Here is a 19409-nt window from a genome sequence, read left to right on the forward strand (position 1 = left end):
CTCTCAGTGTACTCTCCCGCCAACCGGTCAGCGTATAAGTAGAGGCGGCCAAAGCGGGACGGCCTCAAAACGAACAGAGCCATTGAACGGCAAAGGTGCGCGCATCAAAACTCTCCCCCGCAAGAACCAAACAGAAAAAAGTGAAGAACGAAAATCGAAAATAAAAGGAAAATAAAAGACAAGAAAATCCAAACAAAACGAGTCGTCAAACCGTTTATTTCTTTTTGTTTTGTGTTCTGAAAGAGAGAGAGAGAGAAAGGCGAACAGCAGAAAGTGATCGAGATGGCGTTCATGATGCCCGTGATGAAGAACAATTATGATATTTACAAGGACACGCGTTCCCGCAAAACATCGGAATGTTCGAATGCGAGTAGTAACGGTACAACGGCTTTGGCCACCGCTCTTGGAACGCCCGCCCAGGGACAACAACAACAACTGCAGGGGAATCAGCGACGTCGCAAGGTGTCCGAATGCAAGTCGGAGAGCTTCGCCACCTCACCATCGCACGGTCAACTGGGCGTATCCTCCGCCCACCAAAGGATGCAAATGCAGCGCTGCCACAGTTCGCGGGCTTTTCCTCGCAACGCATCGCGCAGTTCGCACGGCTCGCTGCAGCAAATGGTGTCGCCCACGCGCAGTAGTCCGCCCACCCGGTCGCATACCGCATCCGCACTGGAGAGGCAGGCCGCCGCCCAGGCGGCGGCCATTAATCAGAAGCAGCAACAGTCGGTCGCTGCAGCTGCTGCAGTGGAATCTTCCAATGATTATACGAAGTTCCATTTGCGTTTGGTCGACAAGCTGCGCAAGTCCTTTCGCAAGGATAGCGGTAAACGGTCATGAGAACAGCGCAATCACAGCAACAACAACCAAAACTACGACAACAACAATGCCAGCAGCAGCAGCATGGCGCTCCTTTCCATTGCCCACAATAACAACAACGACAGCAACGGAGCCGGCTGGAAAGTTAGTGACGGTAGCGATGCCATTTCCAGCAGAAGATCGTCTGGAAGAGATGTGAGAGAGTGCAATGCTGACACGGCCCAGGCACTAGAAGCATGCGAGAGAGCAGCGAAAGCGGCAACGCCCAGAGAACGAGAAAGAGGCATGGTCAGTCGCTTGGGAAGACGCTTTCGGCGTTACTGTATATTCCTGGCTCACTCTCACCATGAAAGCGTTTCGGCGCCAGAAGACGAGACAGAGGCGGAGGTCAGCTCCTTGGAGCAACTGACCGGCAGCCGGAGCAGCAGTCGTAGTCGCCGACGCCGCAGCAGCAGTATTGGGAGCGCCGGCAGCCGGCTGAAGATGCGACTTCGGCGCTGCACTTCGTCACCAGGATAAGAGCGAGATGGCACTGAGTCGAAGTGACAGAGACGAAAGAGCGCGAGAGAGAGGAGAGACTGGAAATGAAGTGCAGAGAAAAAGAGTGCAGTGGCGTAGCCAAAAGGGGGTCGGGTAACAAACAAAAAGTCACTTAACCTAGTTATTGTTTTCCCCCCGTGAAAAAAATTGAGTTGGCGTACATAGAGTTGTTGGCGCATATTTGTTTGGGCATAATCTACATAATCTATACCTAAATCGATTTCGGTGTACATATGCAAACTACTTAAATATTTATATAGTATACAAGCTAAAGTCCCAAATGTATAATTACATTAATTATATGTATTTATGTATGTCAGGCTTCCAAATAGAATATAGAGCATAGAACCTGTCCCAAAACCAAAACCTCTCCAAATAATTCAAACTTTTTTTGTACCTGCGGTTTCGCGACAAGAGGAAAACAGAGAATTGCAACTGCCAATTGCATTGTATAACAAAGACCACATCAGCAACAACCCACAAACAAGACAAAACACTTGCGAAAATAACGAGCAACCAGAAAAAGAACCACGGATTTTTACCCTTCATTTTATAATTGCATAATTACGAACAGTAATTGACAATATACTTTTAAAGGCATTGCGAACAAAATAAATAAATAAATAGAAAACACAAATCTAAAAAACGAAACAGCTGAAACAGACTTAATATTATATCGTATAACATATACACACACTTGTACTTGTACGTACGGATATATATATGTATAAATATATATGTATACAAAAATGTACCTAGACGACAGCTACTTTTAAGCAACAATTAATGTTATTCGTTTTTTTTTCTTAGCTAGTAATTTTGTAATTACACAAACATACACGGCAAACGAAAAAAGGAAAAACTCTGACAAAAAAAAAAAAAAACAAATAAATAAAAAGTAACGAACTATATGGAAAGAAAACCTACATATGTAATTTTATTTGCACGCGAAAACATTGAAACGTCAGCAGAGGGAGCGAGACAGATAGGGGCAGAGTGAGAGAGAGAAAGAGGGGGAGTGAGAGCAAAATTCAGCTGCAGCCAAGTGCGCAGAAAATGCGTTTCGTGGGGGAGGGAGAAGCCCCCAATTCGGCCCCCACGCTCGCCATCCCACTCGCGCGCCCTTTGGCCTCTCCCTCGCACACGCTGCTCTTCATGGGAATTAGGCATGCGGAAGCAGAAGAAGCGCAGCGCGAAGAAAGGCCAAAATAGAAGAAAGAGAGATGGGCACAGTAATCACCCGATATGTAAGATTAGAGCCCAATATACAGTTTATTTTAGCTAAGCACTTTATCACTTGTTTCCTAAATCTTTATTCCGGTGTTCTATTTTTTTTTTTGCTAATGATGTATGGAGGATGCGATAGTTAAGGGGTAAGCAGCAGCAGATTTGCCTAGCAGTGTATTCTTATTCCTTGGAGTACCTGGCATGTGTCACACAGACTCGCATATACCCGAAGCAGAAGCGGTATAGTGATGCTGCAACCTTGACCTTTGGACACAGCAGCGTCGAATTGAATAGCCCGAAACAAATTGGCGTGTGTCATATAGCTAGAATTTTGTGTTGAACTTGTGGAGCATTTGTGGGAATGCTTTCTATGCGACACCATGGCACACATTTGAAATCTAGGCGAAACCTACATATTTAGAAATGTTTTCATAAAAATTCAGCGATTCAATTTCAATTAGAGAATTAATCGAAGGACGATCGAGCAATGGTCCGGAATAGATGTTCAAAGATAGATATACATATGTAGATTTATTAGATATAGTATTATTCATTTATATATGTATGAACATATGTAAGTCGGTGGATCTCTTTTCATAGTTTCAATAAAGATTTTTAGCAATTTGCGCATCTAAAATTTCAATCAGTACAATTAAAACTAAAAATGGTGAAAGGTTAATGCAAATACAGTTGCACTTTATTAAATATTATGAAAATATTATAAAGATGCACATAAAATCTCAAGGATGCAATGAAACTTTATATAGATTCCATATCGTCTTCAGATAATTAGAAAAAGCAAAACAAAATTGCGGTCTTTAAAATCAATTGAAGTACATATATCTATGGTACAGTTGCCTTATCTGTTTGTTTATCCCCGCATTTTGCCTAGTCAGCTGTTATCTTTTGATATTCTGGTGTTTTCTGGATCCGGTTCGAGTTGGTTAGACGACAGATTTTCAACTTCACACGGCTGTAAAAAGCGATACGCAGTTGGACATCTAAATATCCGGCATAAATACATCAAATAGACTAATGTTATGCATTCATAAATGTCAACTGTTTGATTTAGTGTCCCTGCTATGGTTTTTGGCCAGATGGATGAACGGATGAATGGCCGTATAACTTATGTATGTGCTGTCCATTTGACTTACATACATTACTCAGATATGGTTGTGATTTCGATGCACTGCTGCTCACACATGTGTAAGGCATGATTTGCCTGCCTTGTCATCAGTTATATCACCATTGTTGTTGGCCTGCGGTTGTGCAATTCCCTCCCATTCCTTTCGCCAATGTCAATCGAATACTGCATCTATGTATGTATATCTTCTACCCATTGCAATTTCCCAGTTGCCTGCTTGTTTTCTCCATTGTCAGCATAAACAATACACTCGATGCATCAACAAAACAACAACACAACCTAATTGTCGGAGAATATATGTGCATACGTCTACAATCTCTTCATAAAGATTTGGTTAGCATCAATTTCTCATTTCATCTTGTGCAGATACAACATCTAATTTCATTATTCTTATAAAAGGGAATCTGAAAAACCATTGTAAATCAATTTGTATTATTCTCAATCAATTTTTTGACAACATTCTACGAAACGGAAGCTATCATCTTTTCATTACAAAGTTAATCGTTTGTTGGATATATAGGTATTAGTAGCATTTCTTTTATTGTAATTATATGTTATTTTTATGTGCGCTGGGCAGGGTCCTTGTATTGTTTTTTGCTGCTTGGTTCTCACTGATTCTCTTACAAAGAATTTGTATTTGCTACTGTGAACTTCTTGTGTTCCCCACGTTTCGATCTTTTTTTATTTGCTGATTTACGAATCACTTGAAGACGAGTGACAGGCGGTAAAAAAAATAAAAGGGGGAGGAATGCGAATGAGTGGGGGGAACTATTGTTTTCTATGTTTATGCGAGGCAACAGGTTTTCATTGGAATTAAACCCCTGCAGCCCCATTGCCCCTCCATTTTTTGTTTTTTATTGTTTTTTTTTTTTGCGTTTTTGAGCTGTGCGCGTGCCGCATTCAACGTGATGCTGAATTGAACATTTATTGAACAATTTCCAGTTCGATCCTCTTATAAGCGCGATACAATGACGCCAACAATGTGTCTGTTGTGCCGCTTAACCCCTGGCTGCCCCATTCCTTTCGCCAAGCATAGTGTAATTTGATTACGTGCGTTCAGTTTTTGCGGTTGGTCAGTTCAGTGATTATCTAATTGCAGAGTGTAACCGTTTCTCAAAGCAAGCACATGATGACTTGGCTTTACTCAATGTTTGGATTACTTTTTGACCGAAAACAATTTATTTCCGTTTTGTTATAGCATATACTAAACAATTGGAATGGAAAATGAGGAAAAGTATGAGCGTACAAGCTAAGACATCTTTATGAAAATGTCAAAATTTCATTTATCGCACAAGTACAGTTGCCCACTGCGTTGATAGTCGTTGTTTACGTTTCGCGTGTTTTAATCTTTTGGCAGCCCCCATTGTTTACCCCGATCTGTTGTTTAGCCCAAGATCAAGGTGATGTTGCCTAACCCGAATTCCATTGACGTCACCGCGCATCGGGCCCAGAGGACCAACTAACGGGGCTTATCCTGATGCCAGGGGTCAAGGATGATTTGACATTCGTTTTTATTTATTCACGTTTTCTTTTGGCGTGGCTGACAACTGACGACGGCAAAACGGACGGCAAGTGAATAACGAGATAAGCGTACTTAAGTGTAACCAACGAGGATATATGTACATAAATATGTACATACAGCTGCGAAAAAAAAAATAGCACCACTTGCCCAGTAAAACTTTGAATAAGTCTCCTACCTACAATTTTGGGTTTAAAAGGATCTGAAGTACCTTTTTAGAAAGGTTAAACAATTCACTTTTTAGGAAATAAAAAAAAAATCACAATTGTTCTATGAATTCTTAACTTATTTAAGGAACTTTATGAAAAATGGCAAAAAAGGGCGAAAAAAATAATAGCACCACTTCATAAAAAATGCTTTAAACATAAAATATAAACTTAACAGTAACAAATTCATTAATAACAAGTGATTGTATATTAAAACTACGACGATCCCATTAATTTAGTGTTTGGTAGTGTATCCTTTATTAGCAATAACAGCTGCGCAACGCTTTGGCATGGAGTCAACCAGGTCCTGGCACCGTTTTGGGGTTATATTGCTCCAGGACTCCTTAATCACGGTCAATAGGCTTTCGTTATTAGTTGGCTTAAAAGCTGCAACTGCCTTTTTAATATTCGACCAAAGGTTTTCAATGGGATTGAGGTCTGGCGACTGCGCAGGCCACTCCAGAACATGAACTGATCTATTTTGGAACCATTCCTTGGCTTTCCTGCTGGTATGCTTGGGGTCATTGTCTTGTTGGAAGACCTATTTTAGCGGCATATCATATTCAGCAAAGGGTAGCATAACCGTTTCCAAAATATCCACATACACATGCTGATCCATTATGGTTTTATCCAATGTATTGGTCCAACTCCATAGTAAGAAAAACATGCCCATACCATTACACTGGATCCGCCGTGTTTAATTGCTTCTACTGTGTCGTTTGGCTTATATTCGGTGTTCCTAGGGCGCCTTACATTCGATCAAGATCCATTGCCACCAAAAAAAACCACCTTGCTCTCATCTGACAATAAAAAGTTCGTCCATCTTTCGCATGGCCAATTTAAATGTTCCTTGACGAACTTAATGCGCTTGGGTATGTGTCTCCCATTTAAAAAAAGGACCTTTCCTTGGACTACAGCCTTTTAAACTATGTTCCCTTAGACATGTGTGAACTGTTTGCACTGTTGCGGATATGTTGAGATCCTTTTTCAGTTCGGTAGGAGCTTTAAATGGATCCTTCTTGCTCTCGGGCATTAGCCTTTTGAAGAGATGGGTGCCCAATGATTGTTTTTTCCCACGTTTTTCGGGATTCTCGTTGTAGGTGATTACATTTCCTATAATTTTGTTTGAGCATTGAAGGATTTGGCCAATATTTCTAAAAGATTTTCCTTCAGAAATGAGTTTTTTGATCAAGTCACGTTTTTCTTCAGTGCAGTCCTTTTCACGTCCCATTTTAATGATTTTTTAAAGGAAATTTTTTAAAAATCATTTTCGAAATAATAGATTAAGTGTCAAGTTTAATAACCACATGCTTTTTACCAAAGCAATCCTTCGATAATTATTGATTATTTGAAAAAATCGATAGTGGTGCTATTTTTTTTTTCGCCTCATTTAAGACCTTGCCGCCCAAAAAAAATTATAAAAAATTAAGGTATAAAAAATTCAAATTTTTTTTTTCATTTTTGGATGGGAAAAATATCTAGCATTATGCGAAAAATCAGTATTTGGTTCTATCGGTACCTCAACCTTAATTTATTTGATCAATAACAAAAAAAGGTATGGTGGTGCTATTATTTTTTTCGCAACTGTATGTACGTAACGTACTGGAAATACTCCAATAAATACTATTTACATACATGCACTCTGTTTGCTGATATATTATAATAATATTTATAAAAATGATATAATATTATATTTATATTAACTTGAAATATATCCATATTAGTTTTACTCAAATGTTATGTTTTCAATAGTTGCTTAACATTGCTTCGCTGCTTACTCTTTTTCAGTCTAAGATGCAAATACCATTTTAATGTGATAAACCACAGTCACGCGCCTCTTTCCTTTCTTGTTCACTCCATCGAAATGTATGTGACTTAATCAGGAATCGGATTAATGTTCTCAATTGAACGTACAAAAAAAACACCCATCTGCATTGTCAGTGGAAAATTCCCGAAATCACGCTAGAAAGGGACGGTGAAAGAGAGCAAGGATTACGGGGGCGCTTCGGGGGGCGTGGCCGGTGGCAAAGGGCACATCTTTCGCTCTGCTCATCGATTAAACAACGCGAATGGCGGGTGAGCAGAAGGACGCAAATAGGGCCCATTATCCTGACCTAGTCAAAGTTCGCCTCTCTCGCGCTCTCGGGCGCAGTGACATTTACTCTATGCCCTGCTCTCCTGGTCTCTCTCTCTCTGTCTCACTCTCTCCCGCCATATGCGTAGAATGGGAGGCCCAAAAGGGAGTTGCACACCCAGCCACGTGACAAAGTTTAAGCCTATCACAGTTATTCAATTATTGCATGTCAAAAGTGCATGTTTTAGTATGCGCTAATTCATTTACCTGTGCATTCATTTAATTATCCAGTATATGTTGACAAAAAGTTGTGTAACGAAATTAGCAAGCTTTTTGATTTCATAGTGTAAAAGTTACCAGTGCATTAGTGCAAAAAGGTCAGAACACCACTGATTGTCGATCGTGGGATGGGCAAACTTGTGTGGAACCTAAATTGTGTATGATGACCACATTGAAGCTTTTGCAGCAGATAAGAACTGTTGATTATACCTCCCCTATAAAAAGTAGCGATGCTTTAGCATGAATTTACTGTGCTATTCAAAGGCAGACGGAGGAGGTGTTTTATTGAAAATACCAAATCATCTCTTAAAAGTAAGCAAAAAAGTTTTGAACCCATATACGGATACAATAAACCCCTCAAGAAACTGTTTCAACCACACCCATGCGAAACCTGTTATCCGGTTTCCTGTCTCCTGATTTTCTACCCTCCTCTTCACTTCCCACAGTTCTGCTCTCTTTTTCTGACTTTATGGAACGTGCGGGGCAGCACGTAGCCAAAAATGCTAAGCCGGGGGAGAAATGTAAGCCGGCTTTGGTCCCGTGACCCCTGCGACTTGCTTTCTCGACCGTGTCAAGGACATTCACCCGTATCCTGCCTTCGATTAACGGCATTTATCGATTTCCGTCCTGCTGTAATTTCCATATGACACTTTCCGGCGTTTTCATTGTTCGCTATTACAGTCAAAGTGCAGGTTTTGAGTGCAAATATTATTGCCCAGTTGAAAATGAATATAACAACGTTTTGGCCTTGGGTTCAAAGCGGGGTCATTGATCCCCCTCTGGCTATCCCCCTTGCGCACACACAACGGTTCGTTTACACATAAAAACCATCACTTGTGGTTACATTTATATATTTACAAATATTTGTATAATGACATTTTCGTAAATCTTGTTTCACTTATTGCTAAATATTAGATATTTTCACAAGCAATTAATTTATTTATATTACTTATTTTAGGACCAACATCTATTTCTTGCAGTGCACTTAATCGCCTTGTCTATTTAAGCGATTCAAAAACAAAAACGTGCTACGACTTGGAATGCGAATGGAGAGGAAGAGAGACGAAGCGAAAGAGAAGAAGACCGCAAAAGGCATCGAAGCGAGCGCGGCTTAAGAACGTGTGAGCAAAACAAACGAGCCGCGGGAAAAGAGATAAACAAACGTTTCAAGTGAAAGTCGAACACAGAAACAGAAAAGGAGACAGAAAAGGCGAACAGCAAATTGGTAAGAAATGAAATTGAAGCCAAGTTGCTCTTCTTTGGTATGTTGGCCACAACAACAGCAGGCAGCGACTGCGACGCCGACTGAGAGCCACTGTAACCACATAGGGTGAACCTTAATAGGTAGAACGAACCTTAAAGATCACCTTTTGGTTAGGAAAATACACCACACCTTCATATTAAAAGAATATATATAAATTACGCATACGACCCGTAGACCCTCTATAATATAGTATAATCTTAAAAACATGTAAATACGCATAAGCAAGGCATTTGAAGACCATTAAGCTGCAAAGAAACTGTAAGACTATGCTAACTGATTTTGAAAACAGTATAGCAACACTGCGTATGAGTGATTACTAATACGCACATGTTCCCCATTCTTCATAGATTTCCTTCCCCAATAAAATACTTTTTATGGTGCAAATATAACAATCTCAGCAAAAGAATGTTTGAGTTCGCTGCTCACAAATGGCAATAAGGTCCACCCTAGTGCAAATGCAACGGCGGCAGAGGCAGCATGTTAATAACAGACGCCTCGGAATAATTTTTTTTCAGGTTATTTCTGACGCGTTAACACGGCTTGAAACCGCTGGAAGTCGAAGTCAGACGCCGAGCAATTGGACTCCACGGCAGTCAGTTGGCCAAGATCGAGCGAGAGGCTTAGACACACGGAGGCAGTGGCCCAGTAACTAGATTGTCAGATCACCCGTACTAACTGATCGAGCAAATATCGTTTGGCCGTCCCTGGGAAATGTGCGAAATCGCCACCTGACTGACATTCCCCGAAAATTTTCCTGTTTCTTTCCAACGCAGCATTTCAAAAACTAATTTTCTTATACAGGTAAGTCTTTGGTGGGCTAACAAAAGTTAAGTAATGTAATCTAGAAATAACATTTTTAAAATACTGCGACATTTATTCAGTGCTATATAGAAAACTGGAATTGAATTTCCCTTTGATAAATCAATAATGGCTGAAGGAAAAAGTTCAGGTGTTAATTCCATTACCATAGAGAAAGTTCTTAAGCACAAAATTTGACCGACTTGCACACATTCCCTTAATTCGATTATAATTGAATAATTAAGATAGTTTTAAGTTTTTTATAAAAACCAGGTGCAGCTTAATGTTAATTAAATGAAAGGAATTCTCGCACTTAGCATTCCAATGCATAAACGATCATTTGAATTGAATATACGCGATAGCTTAGAATAGTTTATGAATTTGTAATTGGGCCTGGAAAACAATTACTCGCTGAGTTTCCAATACCAACCGGTGTCCAAAGTCTAAACGCTAAATTTGATTGAGCCATTTTAAAACATGCCTTGATTGTAGACAGCATTGTAATGCTATGAAACTTTACGACTTTTAAAACCAAAATGATTTGCTAGCAACGAGCAATTTAAGTAAATTACTAGAAACCAGTTGCTCAGGTGCGCAAAACCACTCGAGATTTCGGGGTCAGGGGGGCCTTCAACTTGGTCACTCCCCTCCATTGGCAATCGTCGCCTCTTGACTTATTTCTTTTGTACCCTACCCCTTTTTTCATTTTAATGGGTTAACTCACAACTTTCTTTTCCCTCTCTCCCTCTCTCTCTCTCTCTGTCTCCCTCTCTTTCTCTCTCTCTTGTAGAATTCGAGTGAAGCGGAAGAGAACAGCAGCAGCGAAACCAGAGATTCACTATCGAATCTAAGCTATCGCTTAGCCAGCTATGTCGGAGGCTGCCACGCCCCCAGGATCAGTGCCAGGTACAGTATTCCCACCTGGTTTCGATCCCACCGCCGAATCGGTGGAGAAGACCCTCTGCTTCCGGGGTTTCTGGGCCTGGGCCGTGCTGATACTGCTGATTGCCCTTGGCATATCGCTCTTCATGTGGCTGCTGCGCAAGTGCATCCAGGGACCGGCCTACCGGAAGGCCAATCGCATCGATGGCAAGGTGGTCATCGTCACCGGCTGCAACACGGGCATTGGCAAGGAGACAGTTCTCGAATTGGCCAAGAGGGGTGCCCGCATCTATATGGCCTGTCGGGATCCCGGACGTTGTGAGGCCGCACGCCTGGATATCATGGATCGCAGTCGCAACCAGCAGCTCTTCAATCGCACCCTCGATCTGGGCTCGCTGCAGTCGGTGAGGAATTTCGTGGAGCGCTTCAAGGCCGAGGAATCCCGGCTGGATATACTGATCAATAATGCCGGCATAATGGCCTGTCCCAGGACCCTCACAGCCGATGGCTATGAGCAGCAGTTCGGTGTCAATCATCTGGGACACTTTTTGCTCACGAATCTGCTGCTGGATCGCTTGAAGCACAGCTCGCCCAGTCGCATTGTGGTGGTCAGTTCGGCGGCCCATCTCTTTGGGCGGATTAATCGCGAGGATCTGATGAGCGAGAAAAACTATGGCAAGTTCTTTGGCGCGTACAGTCAGTCGAAGTTGGCCAACATCCTCTTCACCCGCAAACTGAGCACCATCCTCAAGGACACCGGCGTGACGGTGAACTGTTGCCATCCGGGCGTGGTGCGCACGGAGCTCAATCGCCACTTTGCCGGTCCCGGCTGGATGAAGAGCGTCCTCCAGACGGGCTCCCTGTACTTCTTCAAGACCCCCAAAGCGGGCGCCCAGACCTCGCTGAGATTAGCCCTGGATCCAAAGCTGGAGCACTCCACTGGTGGCTACTACTCGGACTGCATGTGGTGGCCTCTGGTTCCGTGGGCTCGAAATATGCAGACCGCCGACTGGTTGTGGCGAGAAAGTGAGAAACTGGTGGGTCTGCCACCACTAGAGCCACCTCCTCCTGGACAGAACCCCACCCAGAATGGCAATGGCCCTCAAAACGGTGCTGCCAGTGGCAATGGTAGTGGTAATGGAAATGGTAATGCCAATCCCGCTTCACGGGAAATGCAGTCCGTCGAAACGGTCGTGGTCAATCGTTCGTAGTCGTAGTCAGAGTAGAGTCCTTCATTAGAGTGCAGACCTTGCTCTTAATTAAATTCCCTATGGCGTGCTTGACTAGCCTTGGAAATACCCAGTGCGGAATGAGGTCGTTTGAGGTCTGGAGTCGTTGGAGATACATATGTATATGTACATATGTGTGTATAGTAAATAGTGTTTTTGGGAACTGTGTTCTGCTGCTTAATATACATATGTTTTGATTTTTACTTGAGATTATTGAAAGAAGTTCTTAAAATTGTTAAATAACATTTAACTACGCTGAACTGCGGATTTCCCAGGGTATTTAAGTATTCGGTCATCGAAGTTAGCTTTTGCATACTCTTGCATACATGTTTTTTTTTTGTCGCTCTCGTTCTGTACATAATTTTAAGGAAAAGAAAACCCATTAAAATAAAATTTAAACCAGACATGCAATCCTGTTTTGGAATCTCCTTTCTCCGTTGCTCTGTCCCTTCCTGTTCGCTATGCCTCGCGAAGAAATAGAATGAGCAGAAAAGAAACAATAACAATCAGCATAAAGTGAACAATTTACGACAACAAAGCGAAATCAATGAGAACGCTGACTGCGCTGCTGCGTCCTCTGCTGCAGCGGTCGCTGCCACTGCACTTTCGTGTGCGAGCGACAGGCCGGGCAAGGGGGTGGGTGAGTCGGAGGTGGCGGGGGTGAGCGAGAGCGTGAGCGTGAGTAGGTGAGGTGAGTAAGCCAAGTGAGTGAGAGAGCGCGTGAGTCAGACAGTCAGTCAGTCGCTCTGCTTTTTCACAGTGGACAAAACGGCGATATATTAATCTTAAATAACAATTATTTCAATTTACTAATAGAATTTCAAACTTACATGCATAGATGGAAAACCCTGTATGAAAACCAATCACGGACAAGGCGAGGCAAGTGTACATTACATTTTTCACAACAGGAGCGCTATTTGAGCAAATGCACCCACTGTGCACCTGTTCACTGATCCACATTAGCCATTAGCATTAACGGAAATCACATAAGCCCATGCAGCGAGCGAGCGAGCGAGAGGGGGCGAGGTGCCAGCTGCCAGGTGCCGCCTAGGTGCGAGCGAGAGCGAGAGCCCAGCAGTGCAATTAAACCCATGCAGGCCCAAGGGGGTCGTTCTGGTGCGCTGGCAATCGGGGTGTGCCAAAAAAGTGAAAATCACAGACTCGATCAATTAGACGCGGCAAATCCAAATGTAACGATCCACATAATTCATGCACTTTTAATGCACTGGCTCTGAACAATTACTTACCTACTTTTAAATTACATACATACATATACATATGTATAACACCAGGTTTGATGCTCCAAAGTTGCCTGTAAGTCTATTTCGGAATATCATTTTCAGGGCACAGTGCTGGTTGCGCTTTGCTGGATTTCCCAACTCGCTATATTATAACATAAAAAACACAACTCTTGGTTACAAATGCACATCGGTATAATTTAATGTATTAAAATGTAATATACCGTATGTACATTTCAATTTGGGGCTTCTAGGGTTAAGTGGAGCCGCTTCAATTACACGAAAAATTGCAATGGAAATTTCCACTCGCGAATGACTGTCTTTTGATTGCGTACCACCCCTTCGGCGCCCAGCCAAGCACCCCAAAACACCCCCAAATCATCAACCCACCCACCCCTCTACCCCTCCCCCCTGTGAACAGCTGTTGCATTGGCTGAAACCTCGGCGCCAAGTGAAATTGATCAATAAGAGGCGCAAAATAAAGGGAAAGACGAGAGGGGAAAACTTTTGTGAAATGACGAAATAGCTGGAAAATGCTTGAGCAGAAAAGCGGCGACAGGAAATTGGTATGTACATAACTTGTGCGGTTGAGGGTTAATAAATCAAAATTGAAACAGGTGTTCTGCCAAGGGAACCATTACTGCCATTAATGCCACCAAAATACTATATAATTTCATTTTAGTTTCAGCATTTCTAAATGTCCGGAATTTTCCAGAAATTTCTGCTAGCACTTAGCCGGTACTCAATCAATTTCAGTCAATCATTCAGTCAATCATCATGGGAAAGCAATTTAAAACTGTTAGTGAAAATGAAATGAAATTGAAGACATTGTATTGCAGTTTATATGAAAAATAGTATAGGGTGACGATGGAAGATTTAAGAACTGCAGACTGTAGAATTTTCTAGAACTGCAAATCAAGCAAATGGAGGATCTTTTTCCCCGGGGACATTTTATGTGAGGGCTTTTGCTGAAAGTGCACGATAAGCCTAAACTACAACCTACCACAATTTTCTTATCAGCCAATAAATATATAAGTATATATTCCTTTAACAAATATACACGTCATATGTGTTCGATTTTGAAGCCGATATTGTTGGTAGTCGACTAACAATTAAGCCGCAATTAACCCTATTGAACTTGCGATTTCCTATAAATTTTGATACAGAGCGACAATATGAAATATTACCTTCTTTATAAGCCGTAATTTATTCTGATGCAATTGATAGTTGGCATTCATTCGTCTGAATAAAAACGTGATTGCCACGTTGGGCTCAATCTGCCAGAGATTCACATTTACATTTATGCATACTTTTGACCCACTCAAGTGACCAGAAAGCGATGATTGGAAGGGCAACGGAACCCCCATGTAGTAATAAATAAAGAACTTTGGAATTTTGTACCCTCCACTGACGCAATTGACTTGTGATATTTAGATTGCAATCTTGGTGCTCATGTGATGGCGCGTCATTAGCCCTTTTCCACTCCATGGAACTATTTTTGTTTACGCAGTTATGCACTTCAGAACCTTCAATTCCGGTATCTTTAACTTAAAAACAAGCATCTGTCCCACTAGATTTCACAATAATGTAAAATAAGGTTTCATTCTTCGATTACATACTGCTATAATCCGTTTTAATATTGAACTTCTTAAGCTTTTTGAAATAATACTAATGCAAGATAAATATTTAACTATTCGGATAAATATAGCTAGGTAAATGATAGTTAGAGGGTTAACGAAGCAAAAACTTTCCATTCATGGGAATTCGCTGAATGATCTTCAATTGGCGTTCGGCTGAGTCAGTTACGAGCTTTTCCGACACCGTCGATCGCTCGTCAATCGGCGATAATTGGTTCAAGGTCGTCTTGGGGGGTGTAAAGAAGTGACACGCCAGCTAATAGAAATGCCGTGAAAAACAAAACAAACTCTAAGTGCAATTCCACATATAGCAGCTCTAATTTTAGACACGCTGAGGCGCTGGCAAATTTTTTTTGTGACCATTGAGCAGCCAAAAGCAGAAATTGCTTGGCGACGTGACAAATGCAGTGGCGAAAATAATCTCGCCCATTTCCCTGACATCTTCCTCACGACAGGGCACGTCTTGATGTCTTTAAATCGCTGAAAATAGGGGGGCAATGGGGCTAAGGGGGGTAGTTCCACTCCCATGTGGGCAAGGTATTCATATATATTTGTTAAGTGCATATCACTGGTGTTAAATGTTTCATGTAGCTTACATCCATTAAATTGTCTACATAGGAATGGAACCCAATTAATAAAAACGTATTTAAACAATAAACTTAACTGGAATTAAACTAAACTAGATTTATACTAAACTAGAAATAAACTAAATACATTTTTTTTTTGTATTTACCACGTCATCTTGTTTAAAATTACGTTAAAGTGCGCGCCAAACGGGCGGCGTTGCCAGATAGTCGGAAACTACCGATTACAGTGCCGATAGATAGTGGCGATCGGGAAATACCAAATGCCAAAAACGCACTAAAAAATCGCTGACGCGGCGGGCCAGACCGCATGCAGCTCCACTTCCAGTGTCCACCATCTTGGCCGAAGTTGCCACAAAAGTAGAATCGTGACGGACGGCAAATAATTGCAAAACGCATAGTGTTGACTATTGTGGAAAAAAACCAGAGCGAAAGGCCGCCAAAAAGAAGTTGGCGAGAAAGCAGGCGGGGATTGGGTTCCGATTCCAGCTGGCCACAAAGTGCTCGAAATTTATTTCAATTTCGATTCCAGCCGAGCGAAAGAGACAGCGCGTGAGCGGGGTGGAGCAGAGCAGAGTGGGTGAGGAAGCGGGAGAGGTAGAGGTAGAGGCAGAGCTGTCAGCCGGGAAAATCATATTGTCAAAGTAGGAAAATCAAAACCTGCTGTCAAATCAATCTAGCTTCAGATTTTGTCGCCGCAGGACGTTACAGCAGCTCCCTTGCTCATAGCCAACTCGATATGAATGCCAAGCGCGTGAAGTACTCCACCGTGAAGGAGGAGATCGTGCCCGTGCTCATCCAGCACGATCCCGAGGTGGATCCCGAGGAGGAACCCGAGGAGGAGGAGGAGCACGTCCACGAGCACGAGGACGACGGCCAGGAGACGCAGTATACGTATGCCTATACCACCGGCGAGGACGATGACACCGAAACAGCGGTGGTGACCCTCAGCGATCGGGATCACGAGGCACTGGCCAATGCCCAGGAGGTGATCATTGATGAGAACGGTCACGCGGTGACCCTGCAGGAGCTGGTCGAGAACAGCACCGTCGAGGAGGTGGAGACCATCGAACAGGGCGATGGCACACACACCATCCTTCACATTGTGCCCAATATGCATGATGAGGAGGTCGAGGAGGACGAAGAGCTCGAGGAGGGCGAGGAGCTAGAACATGACGATGAGATTGTCACTGTGGAGCACGAGGAAGCCGAATTGGAGGAGGAAGAAGACGAGGTGGGCTCCATTGTTTTCGAGGGCACCATCGATCAGGCCGAACAAGATCCGCATGCCCGCAACAAGACCTTCTACTGCCCCAACTGCGGCAATTGCTACAGTGCCGCCGGCTCCCTGAAGCTTCACATGCGCGCCTGCCTGCGCCAGAGGAACGAGGTCTCCGCCGAGGACCGCAAGTGCAAGGTGTGCAGCAAGATCTTCAACTCGGTTGCCTACCTTAAGGAGCACATGATGCGCCACACGGGCGAGCAGCCCTTCCGCTGCACCCGCTGCTATCGCAAGTTCGTCGACGAGGGCAAGTTCGCCGCCCATATGGAGTCGCACAAGCACCAGGACAAGCTAGAGGCCGAGGCGGTTGCCCTGGCCGCCCAGCACGGCGGCAAGAAGGTGGTCGTTAAGGAGTTCCAGTGCGCCTTCTGTTCGCAGAACTTCACCGTCGTCTTTGATGTAGGACAGGTGAAGCGTCGCTATGCCTGCGACGCCTGTCGCGATAAGTACTCCAATGCGGAGGCACTGCGCCAGCACAAGCAGCAAGTGGAGGAGAAGCGCGAGTTCAGCTGCGAGCGCTGCGGCCGCAAGTTCGTTTTCGAGGGCTTCCTTCAGCGCCATCTGCCCACCTGCGATGGCAGCATCAAGCGCCGACGCGACATGAAGTAGAGGCGGCCTCAACGTGATGACAACTGGCGGCGTCGGCAGCAGCTGGAGCCGGCGAGCGAGGAGCAGGAGTCGCCGCCGCCAGTACGTTACGTTGTTATCAAGCAGGAGTACGTAGATGAGGAGCAGTAGGATTAGCAGGGGCACGAGCTAGTTTCTGATGAATCGGCCAATGCAGAACTCAGACTAGCCGCCCGGGCCACTGAAATCATAACGAATTATCCACAAGGAGCAGCTGCTGGCCATCTATCTACACGCAAACAAAACCACAAAACCACACGCTTTTTTTTTGGGGGCCTCAACGACCACTTTCTTCAACCAATTCCAAAGGAGAGCGTTTATCTTTTACCTAATTGTACACAAACAAACACACACTTAAACACAAAATTGTATATGTTATGATTTCAGGCCACCTCTGTGGCTTTCAATTTGAGATAATGCAGCACCAACGACGAGCGGACGTTGGACACAGACGGATGGCAATGATGGCCAATGTATAGATATATATTACTTACTTTTAATTACGACTACTTAATGATAGAGCTCACAATCACCCGCTATTGTGTAATAACCCCTAACCGAAATGCTGACACACAAAACGAGCGTCAAATCGATGTTGAATTCAATAAAAACAAACTAAATCGAGAATGCTTTTTCAATTGTGCAAGATGCCTCCATTGCTATTTTAATAATCCCAATGTAAGCATTTTTATATCTCATATGTGGTCAACATTTATTGTTTCTGCATTCATTGCGAGGAGCTGTAGATTGAATTTCCCGCAGATTTGCAATTAAATTTATTTTCGCAAACACACCAACTGGGATTCCCCGCTGTTGGACCACCAAATCTCCATCATATTTGGCCATTTTTGAGCACTGCTCATGGGCTGTTTGCAGTTGGACGGCAACGCCCCCGATCGGAAAACCTCTGGTAACCTCGGTGGTCCAGCACAGGATTGGATTAAACACACACAATCGGTATTTCAGCCAATCTGATCTGACATTATAATTGGTCGATACTTTCTTTTTTGACGCTTAGGCGGATCTACAAACAAAAAGGAGCGGGCTTAGGCATTAACTAATCCATTAACTAGGCCGATTTAGGACCAGAGCTTCAAGTGGGCACGCTTGGCGTATGACTTCCAGTCGGAGTGAGCGTAGAACTCCTTGAAAATGGGCGTGACCAGAGTATCCTCGGGCAGGGTCTTAAAGACGGGCTCACCATACCAGGTGCCCACCTCCCAGCCGGGAACGTTCTTCATCAGCTCGGCCTCCTCGTCCCGATTGCGTCGCAACTGGCGCAGGAATTCACGATCCCGTTCGGCCACCAAAATAGGAAAGATGACATTTTGGGCGGATCGCATCTCGATCTCGTCGCGCTTCACCTTCTTGGCGGTCAAGTAGTAGACTCCCAGGCCAACGGCCGTCACAACCACGTAGGTGCCGATGGTGGTAAAGCCTGCCGAGGGATTGATACAGTTTCAGTACATATAAATACGCTTTAATCGGGTTGATATCGGGTTTGGAGCTCACCTGTGAAGTAGCTCTTTGGTGGCACGCGGGCAAAGGGGATCTTCTTGTAGCCGCCCGGCGGTGGAAGGTCCTGTTTCGGGGGACAATGCGGCACGGCCGTCGCCATGGTGACTCCTCCTGCGGGACAATGTATATATTAGTCGGCTATTTGCCCGGTAAGTTTGGAACTTACGCTCGAATAAAGGGAAAAAATCGGTCGAAATGTCAAAAAATGACGTTTTTTGCATAACACCAGGACAGTGTGACCTGACTTTGGCCAGGGTAAAATATCAAGGAGCAACGATAAATATACCAAAAAAGAAGCAAATACCAAAAAAACTGCAAACCAAGTTTAAACATTTTTTCTTTTGTGATTTTAAAGTAAAGATAATTTGCTTTATTTTATCAAACTTTTCTTGCAACACGTCAAAACAGAAAGTGTATACGCTAAGCGGTGTGTTCGTTGTTAAATTTAACTTCATACAGTATCCCTAACTGTTTGATCCCATCCCTACTTTTATCGCACTCACTTTCCTGTCAAAATAATTTTCTATTCTACATCACTAGCT

The 19409-nt window shown here is 43.4% G+C and overlaps 5 protein-coding genes across 6 annotated transcripts; 4 read left to right on the plus strand and 1 right to left on the minus strand.

The window, feature by feature from the left end:
* Positions 1-68: 68 nt before the first annotated feature.
* On the plus strand, positions 69-2285 carry LOC6524022. The gene has a single exon (XM_002099858.4). It carries the CDS (start codon positions 283-285, stop codon positions 838-840), a length of 558 nt encoding a protein of 185 aa, XP_002099894.3. The 5' UTR covers positions 69-282; the 3' UTR covers positions 841-2285.
* On the plus strand, positions 904-1338 carry LOC120320534. The gene has a single exon (XM_039370380.1). The coding sequence runs from the start codon at positions 904-906 to the stop codon at positions 1336-1338; it is 435 nt and encodes a 144-aa protein (XP_039226314.1).
* A 5500-nt stretch (positions 2286-7785) lies between the features above and the next one.
* Positions 7786-12106, plus strand: LOC6524024 (retinol dehydrogenase 12). Its single transcript, XM_002099860.4, has 4 exons — positions 7786-8120; positions 8767-9033; positions 9588-9873; positions 10661-12106. The coding sequence occupies exon 4, from the start codon at positions 10740-10742 to the stop codon at positions 11961-11963; it is 1224 nt and encodes a 407-aa protein (XP_002099896.1). The 5' UTR covers positions 7786-8120; positions 8767-9033; positions 9588-9873; positions 10661-10739; the 3' UTR covers positions 11964-12106.
* A 3656-nt stretch (positions 12107-15762) lies between these two features.
* Positions 15763-17976, plus strand: LOC6524025 (zinc finger and SCAN domain-containing protein 31). Of its 2 annotated transcripts, none has more exons than XM_015189949.2 (2): positions 15763-16084; positions 16142-17976. In XM_015189949.2, the coding sequence occupies exon 2, from the start codon at positions 16180-16182 to the stop codon at positions 17329-17331; it is 1152 nt and encodes a 383-aa protein (XP_015045435.1). In that variant the 5' UTR covers positions 15763-16084; positions 16142-16179; the 3' UTR covers positions 17332-17976. The 2 variants fall into 2 exon arrangements, with proteins under 2 accessions (XP_015045435.1, XP_002099897.1); XM_002099861.3 differs by having other exon boundaries at positions 15763-16020.
* A 333-nt stretch (positions 17977-18309) lies between these two features.
* Positions 18310-19183, minus strand: LOC6524026 (NADH dehydrogenase [ubiquinone] 1 alpha subcomplex subunit 13). Its single transcript, XM_002099862.4, has 3 exons — positions 19034-19183; positions 18862-18978; positions 18310-18787 (listed from the first exon to the last, which is right to left on the minus strand). Exons 1-3 carry the CDS (start codon positions 19086-19088, stop codon positions 18429-18431), a joined length of 531 nt encoding a protein of 176 aa, XP_002099898.2. The 5' UTR covers positions 19089-19183; the 3' UTR covers positions 18310-18428.
* Positions 19184-19409: the final 226 nt, after the last annotated feature.

This window comes from Drosophila yakuba, chromosome X (genome assembly GCF_016746365.2).
Source record: "Drosophila yakuba strain Tai18E2 chromosome X, Prin_Dyak_Tai18E2_2.1, whole genome shotgun sequence".
Classification (NCBI taxonomy): Eukaryota; Metazoa; Arthropoda; class Insecta; order Diptera; family Drosophilidae; genus Drosophila; species Drosophila yakuba.

What these genes read in the sequence shown, in the direction of transcription:
- LOC6524022 (XM_002099858.4), top strand. Translation starts at nt 283, where the DNA reads ATGGCGTTCATGATGCCCGTGATGAAGAACAATTATGATATTTACAAG.
- LOC120320534 (XM_039370380.1), top strand. Translation starts at nt 904, where the DNA reads ATGGCGCTCCTTTCCATTGCCCACAATAACAACAACGACAGCAACGGA.
- LOC6524024 (XM_002099860.4), top strand. Translation starts at nt 10,740, where the DNA reads ATGTCGGAGGCTGCCACGCCCCCAGGATCAGTGCCAGGTACAGTATTC.
- LOC6524025 (XM_015189949.2), top strand. Translation starts at nt 16,180, where the DNA reads ATGAATGCCAAGCGCGTGAAGTACTCCACCGTGAAGGAGGAGATCGTG.
- LOC6524026 (XM_002099862.4), bottom strand. Translation starts at nt 19,088, where the DNA reads ATGCAAAAAACGTCATTTTTTGACATTTCGACCGATTTTTTCCCTTTA. An exon ending in TTTTTTCCCTTTATTCGAGC is followed by an intron (nt 18,979 to 19,033) that starts GTAAGTTCCAAA and finishes ATTGTCCCGCAG; the next exon opens with GAGGAGTCACCATGGCGACG. An exon ending in ACCAAAGAGCTACTTCACAG is followed by an intron (nt 18,788 to 18,861) that starts GTGAGCTCCAAA and finishes ATCCCTCGGCAG; the next exon opens with GCTTTACCACCATCGGCACC.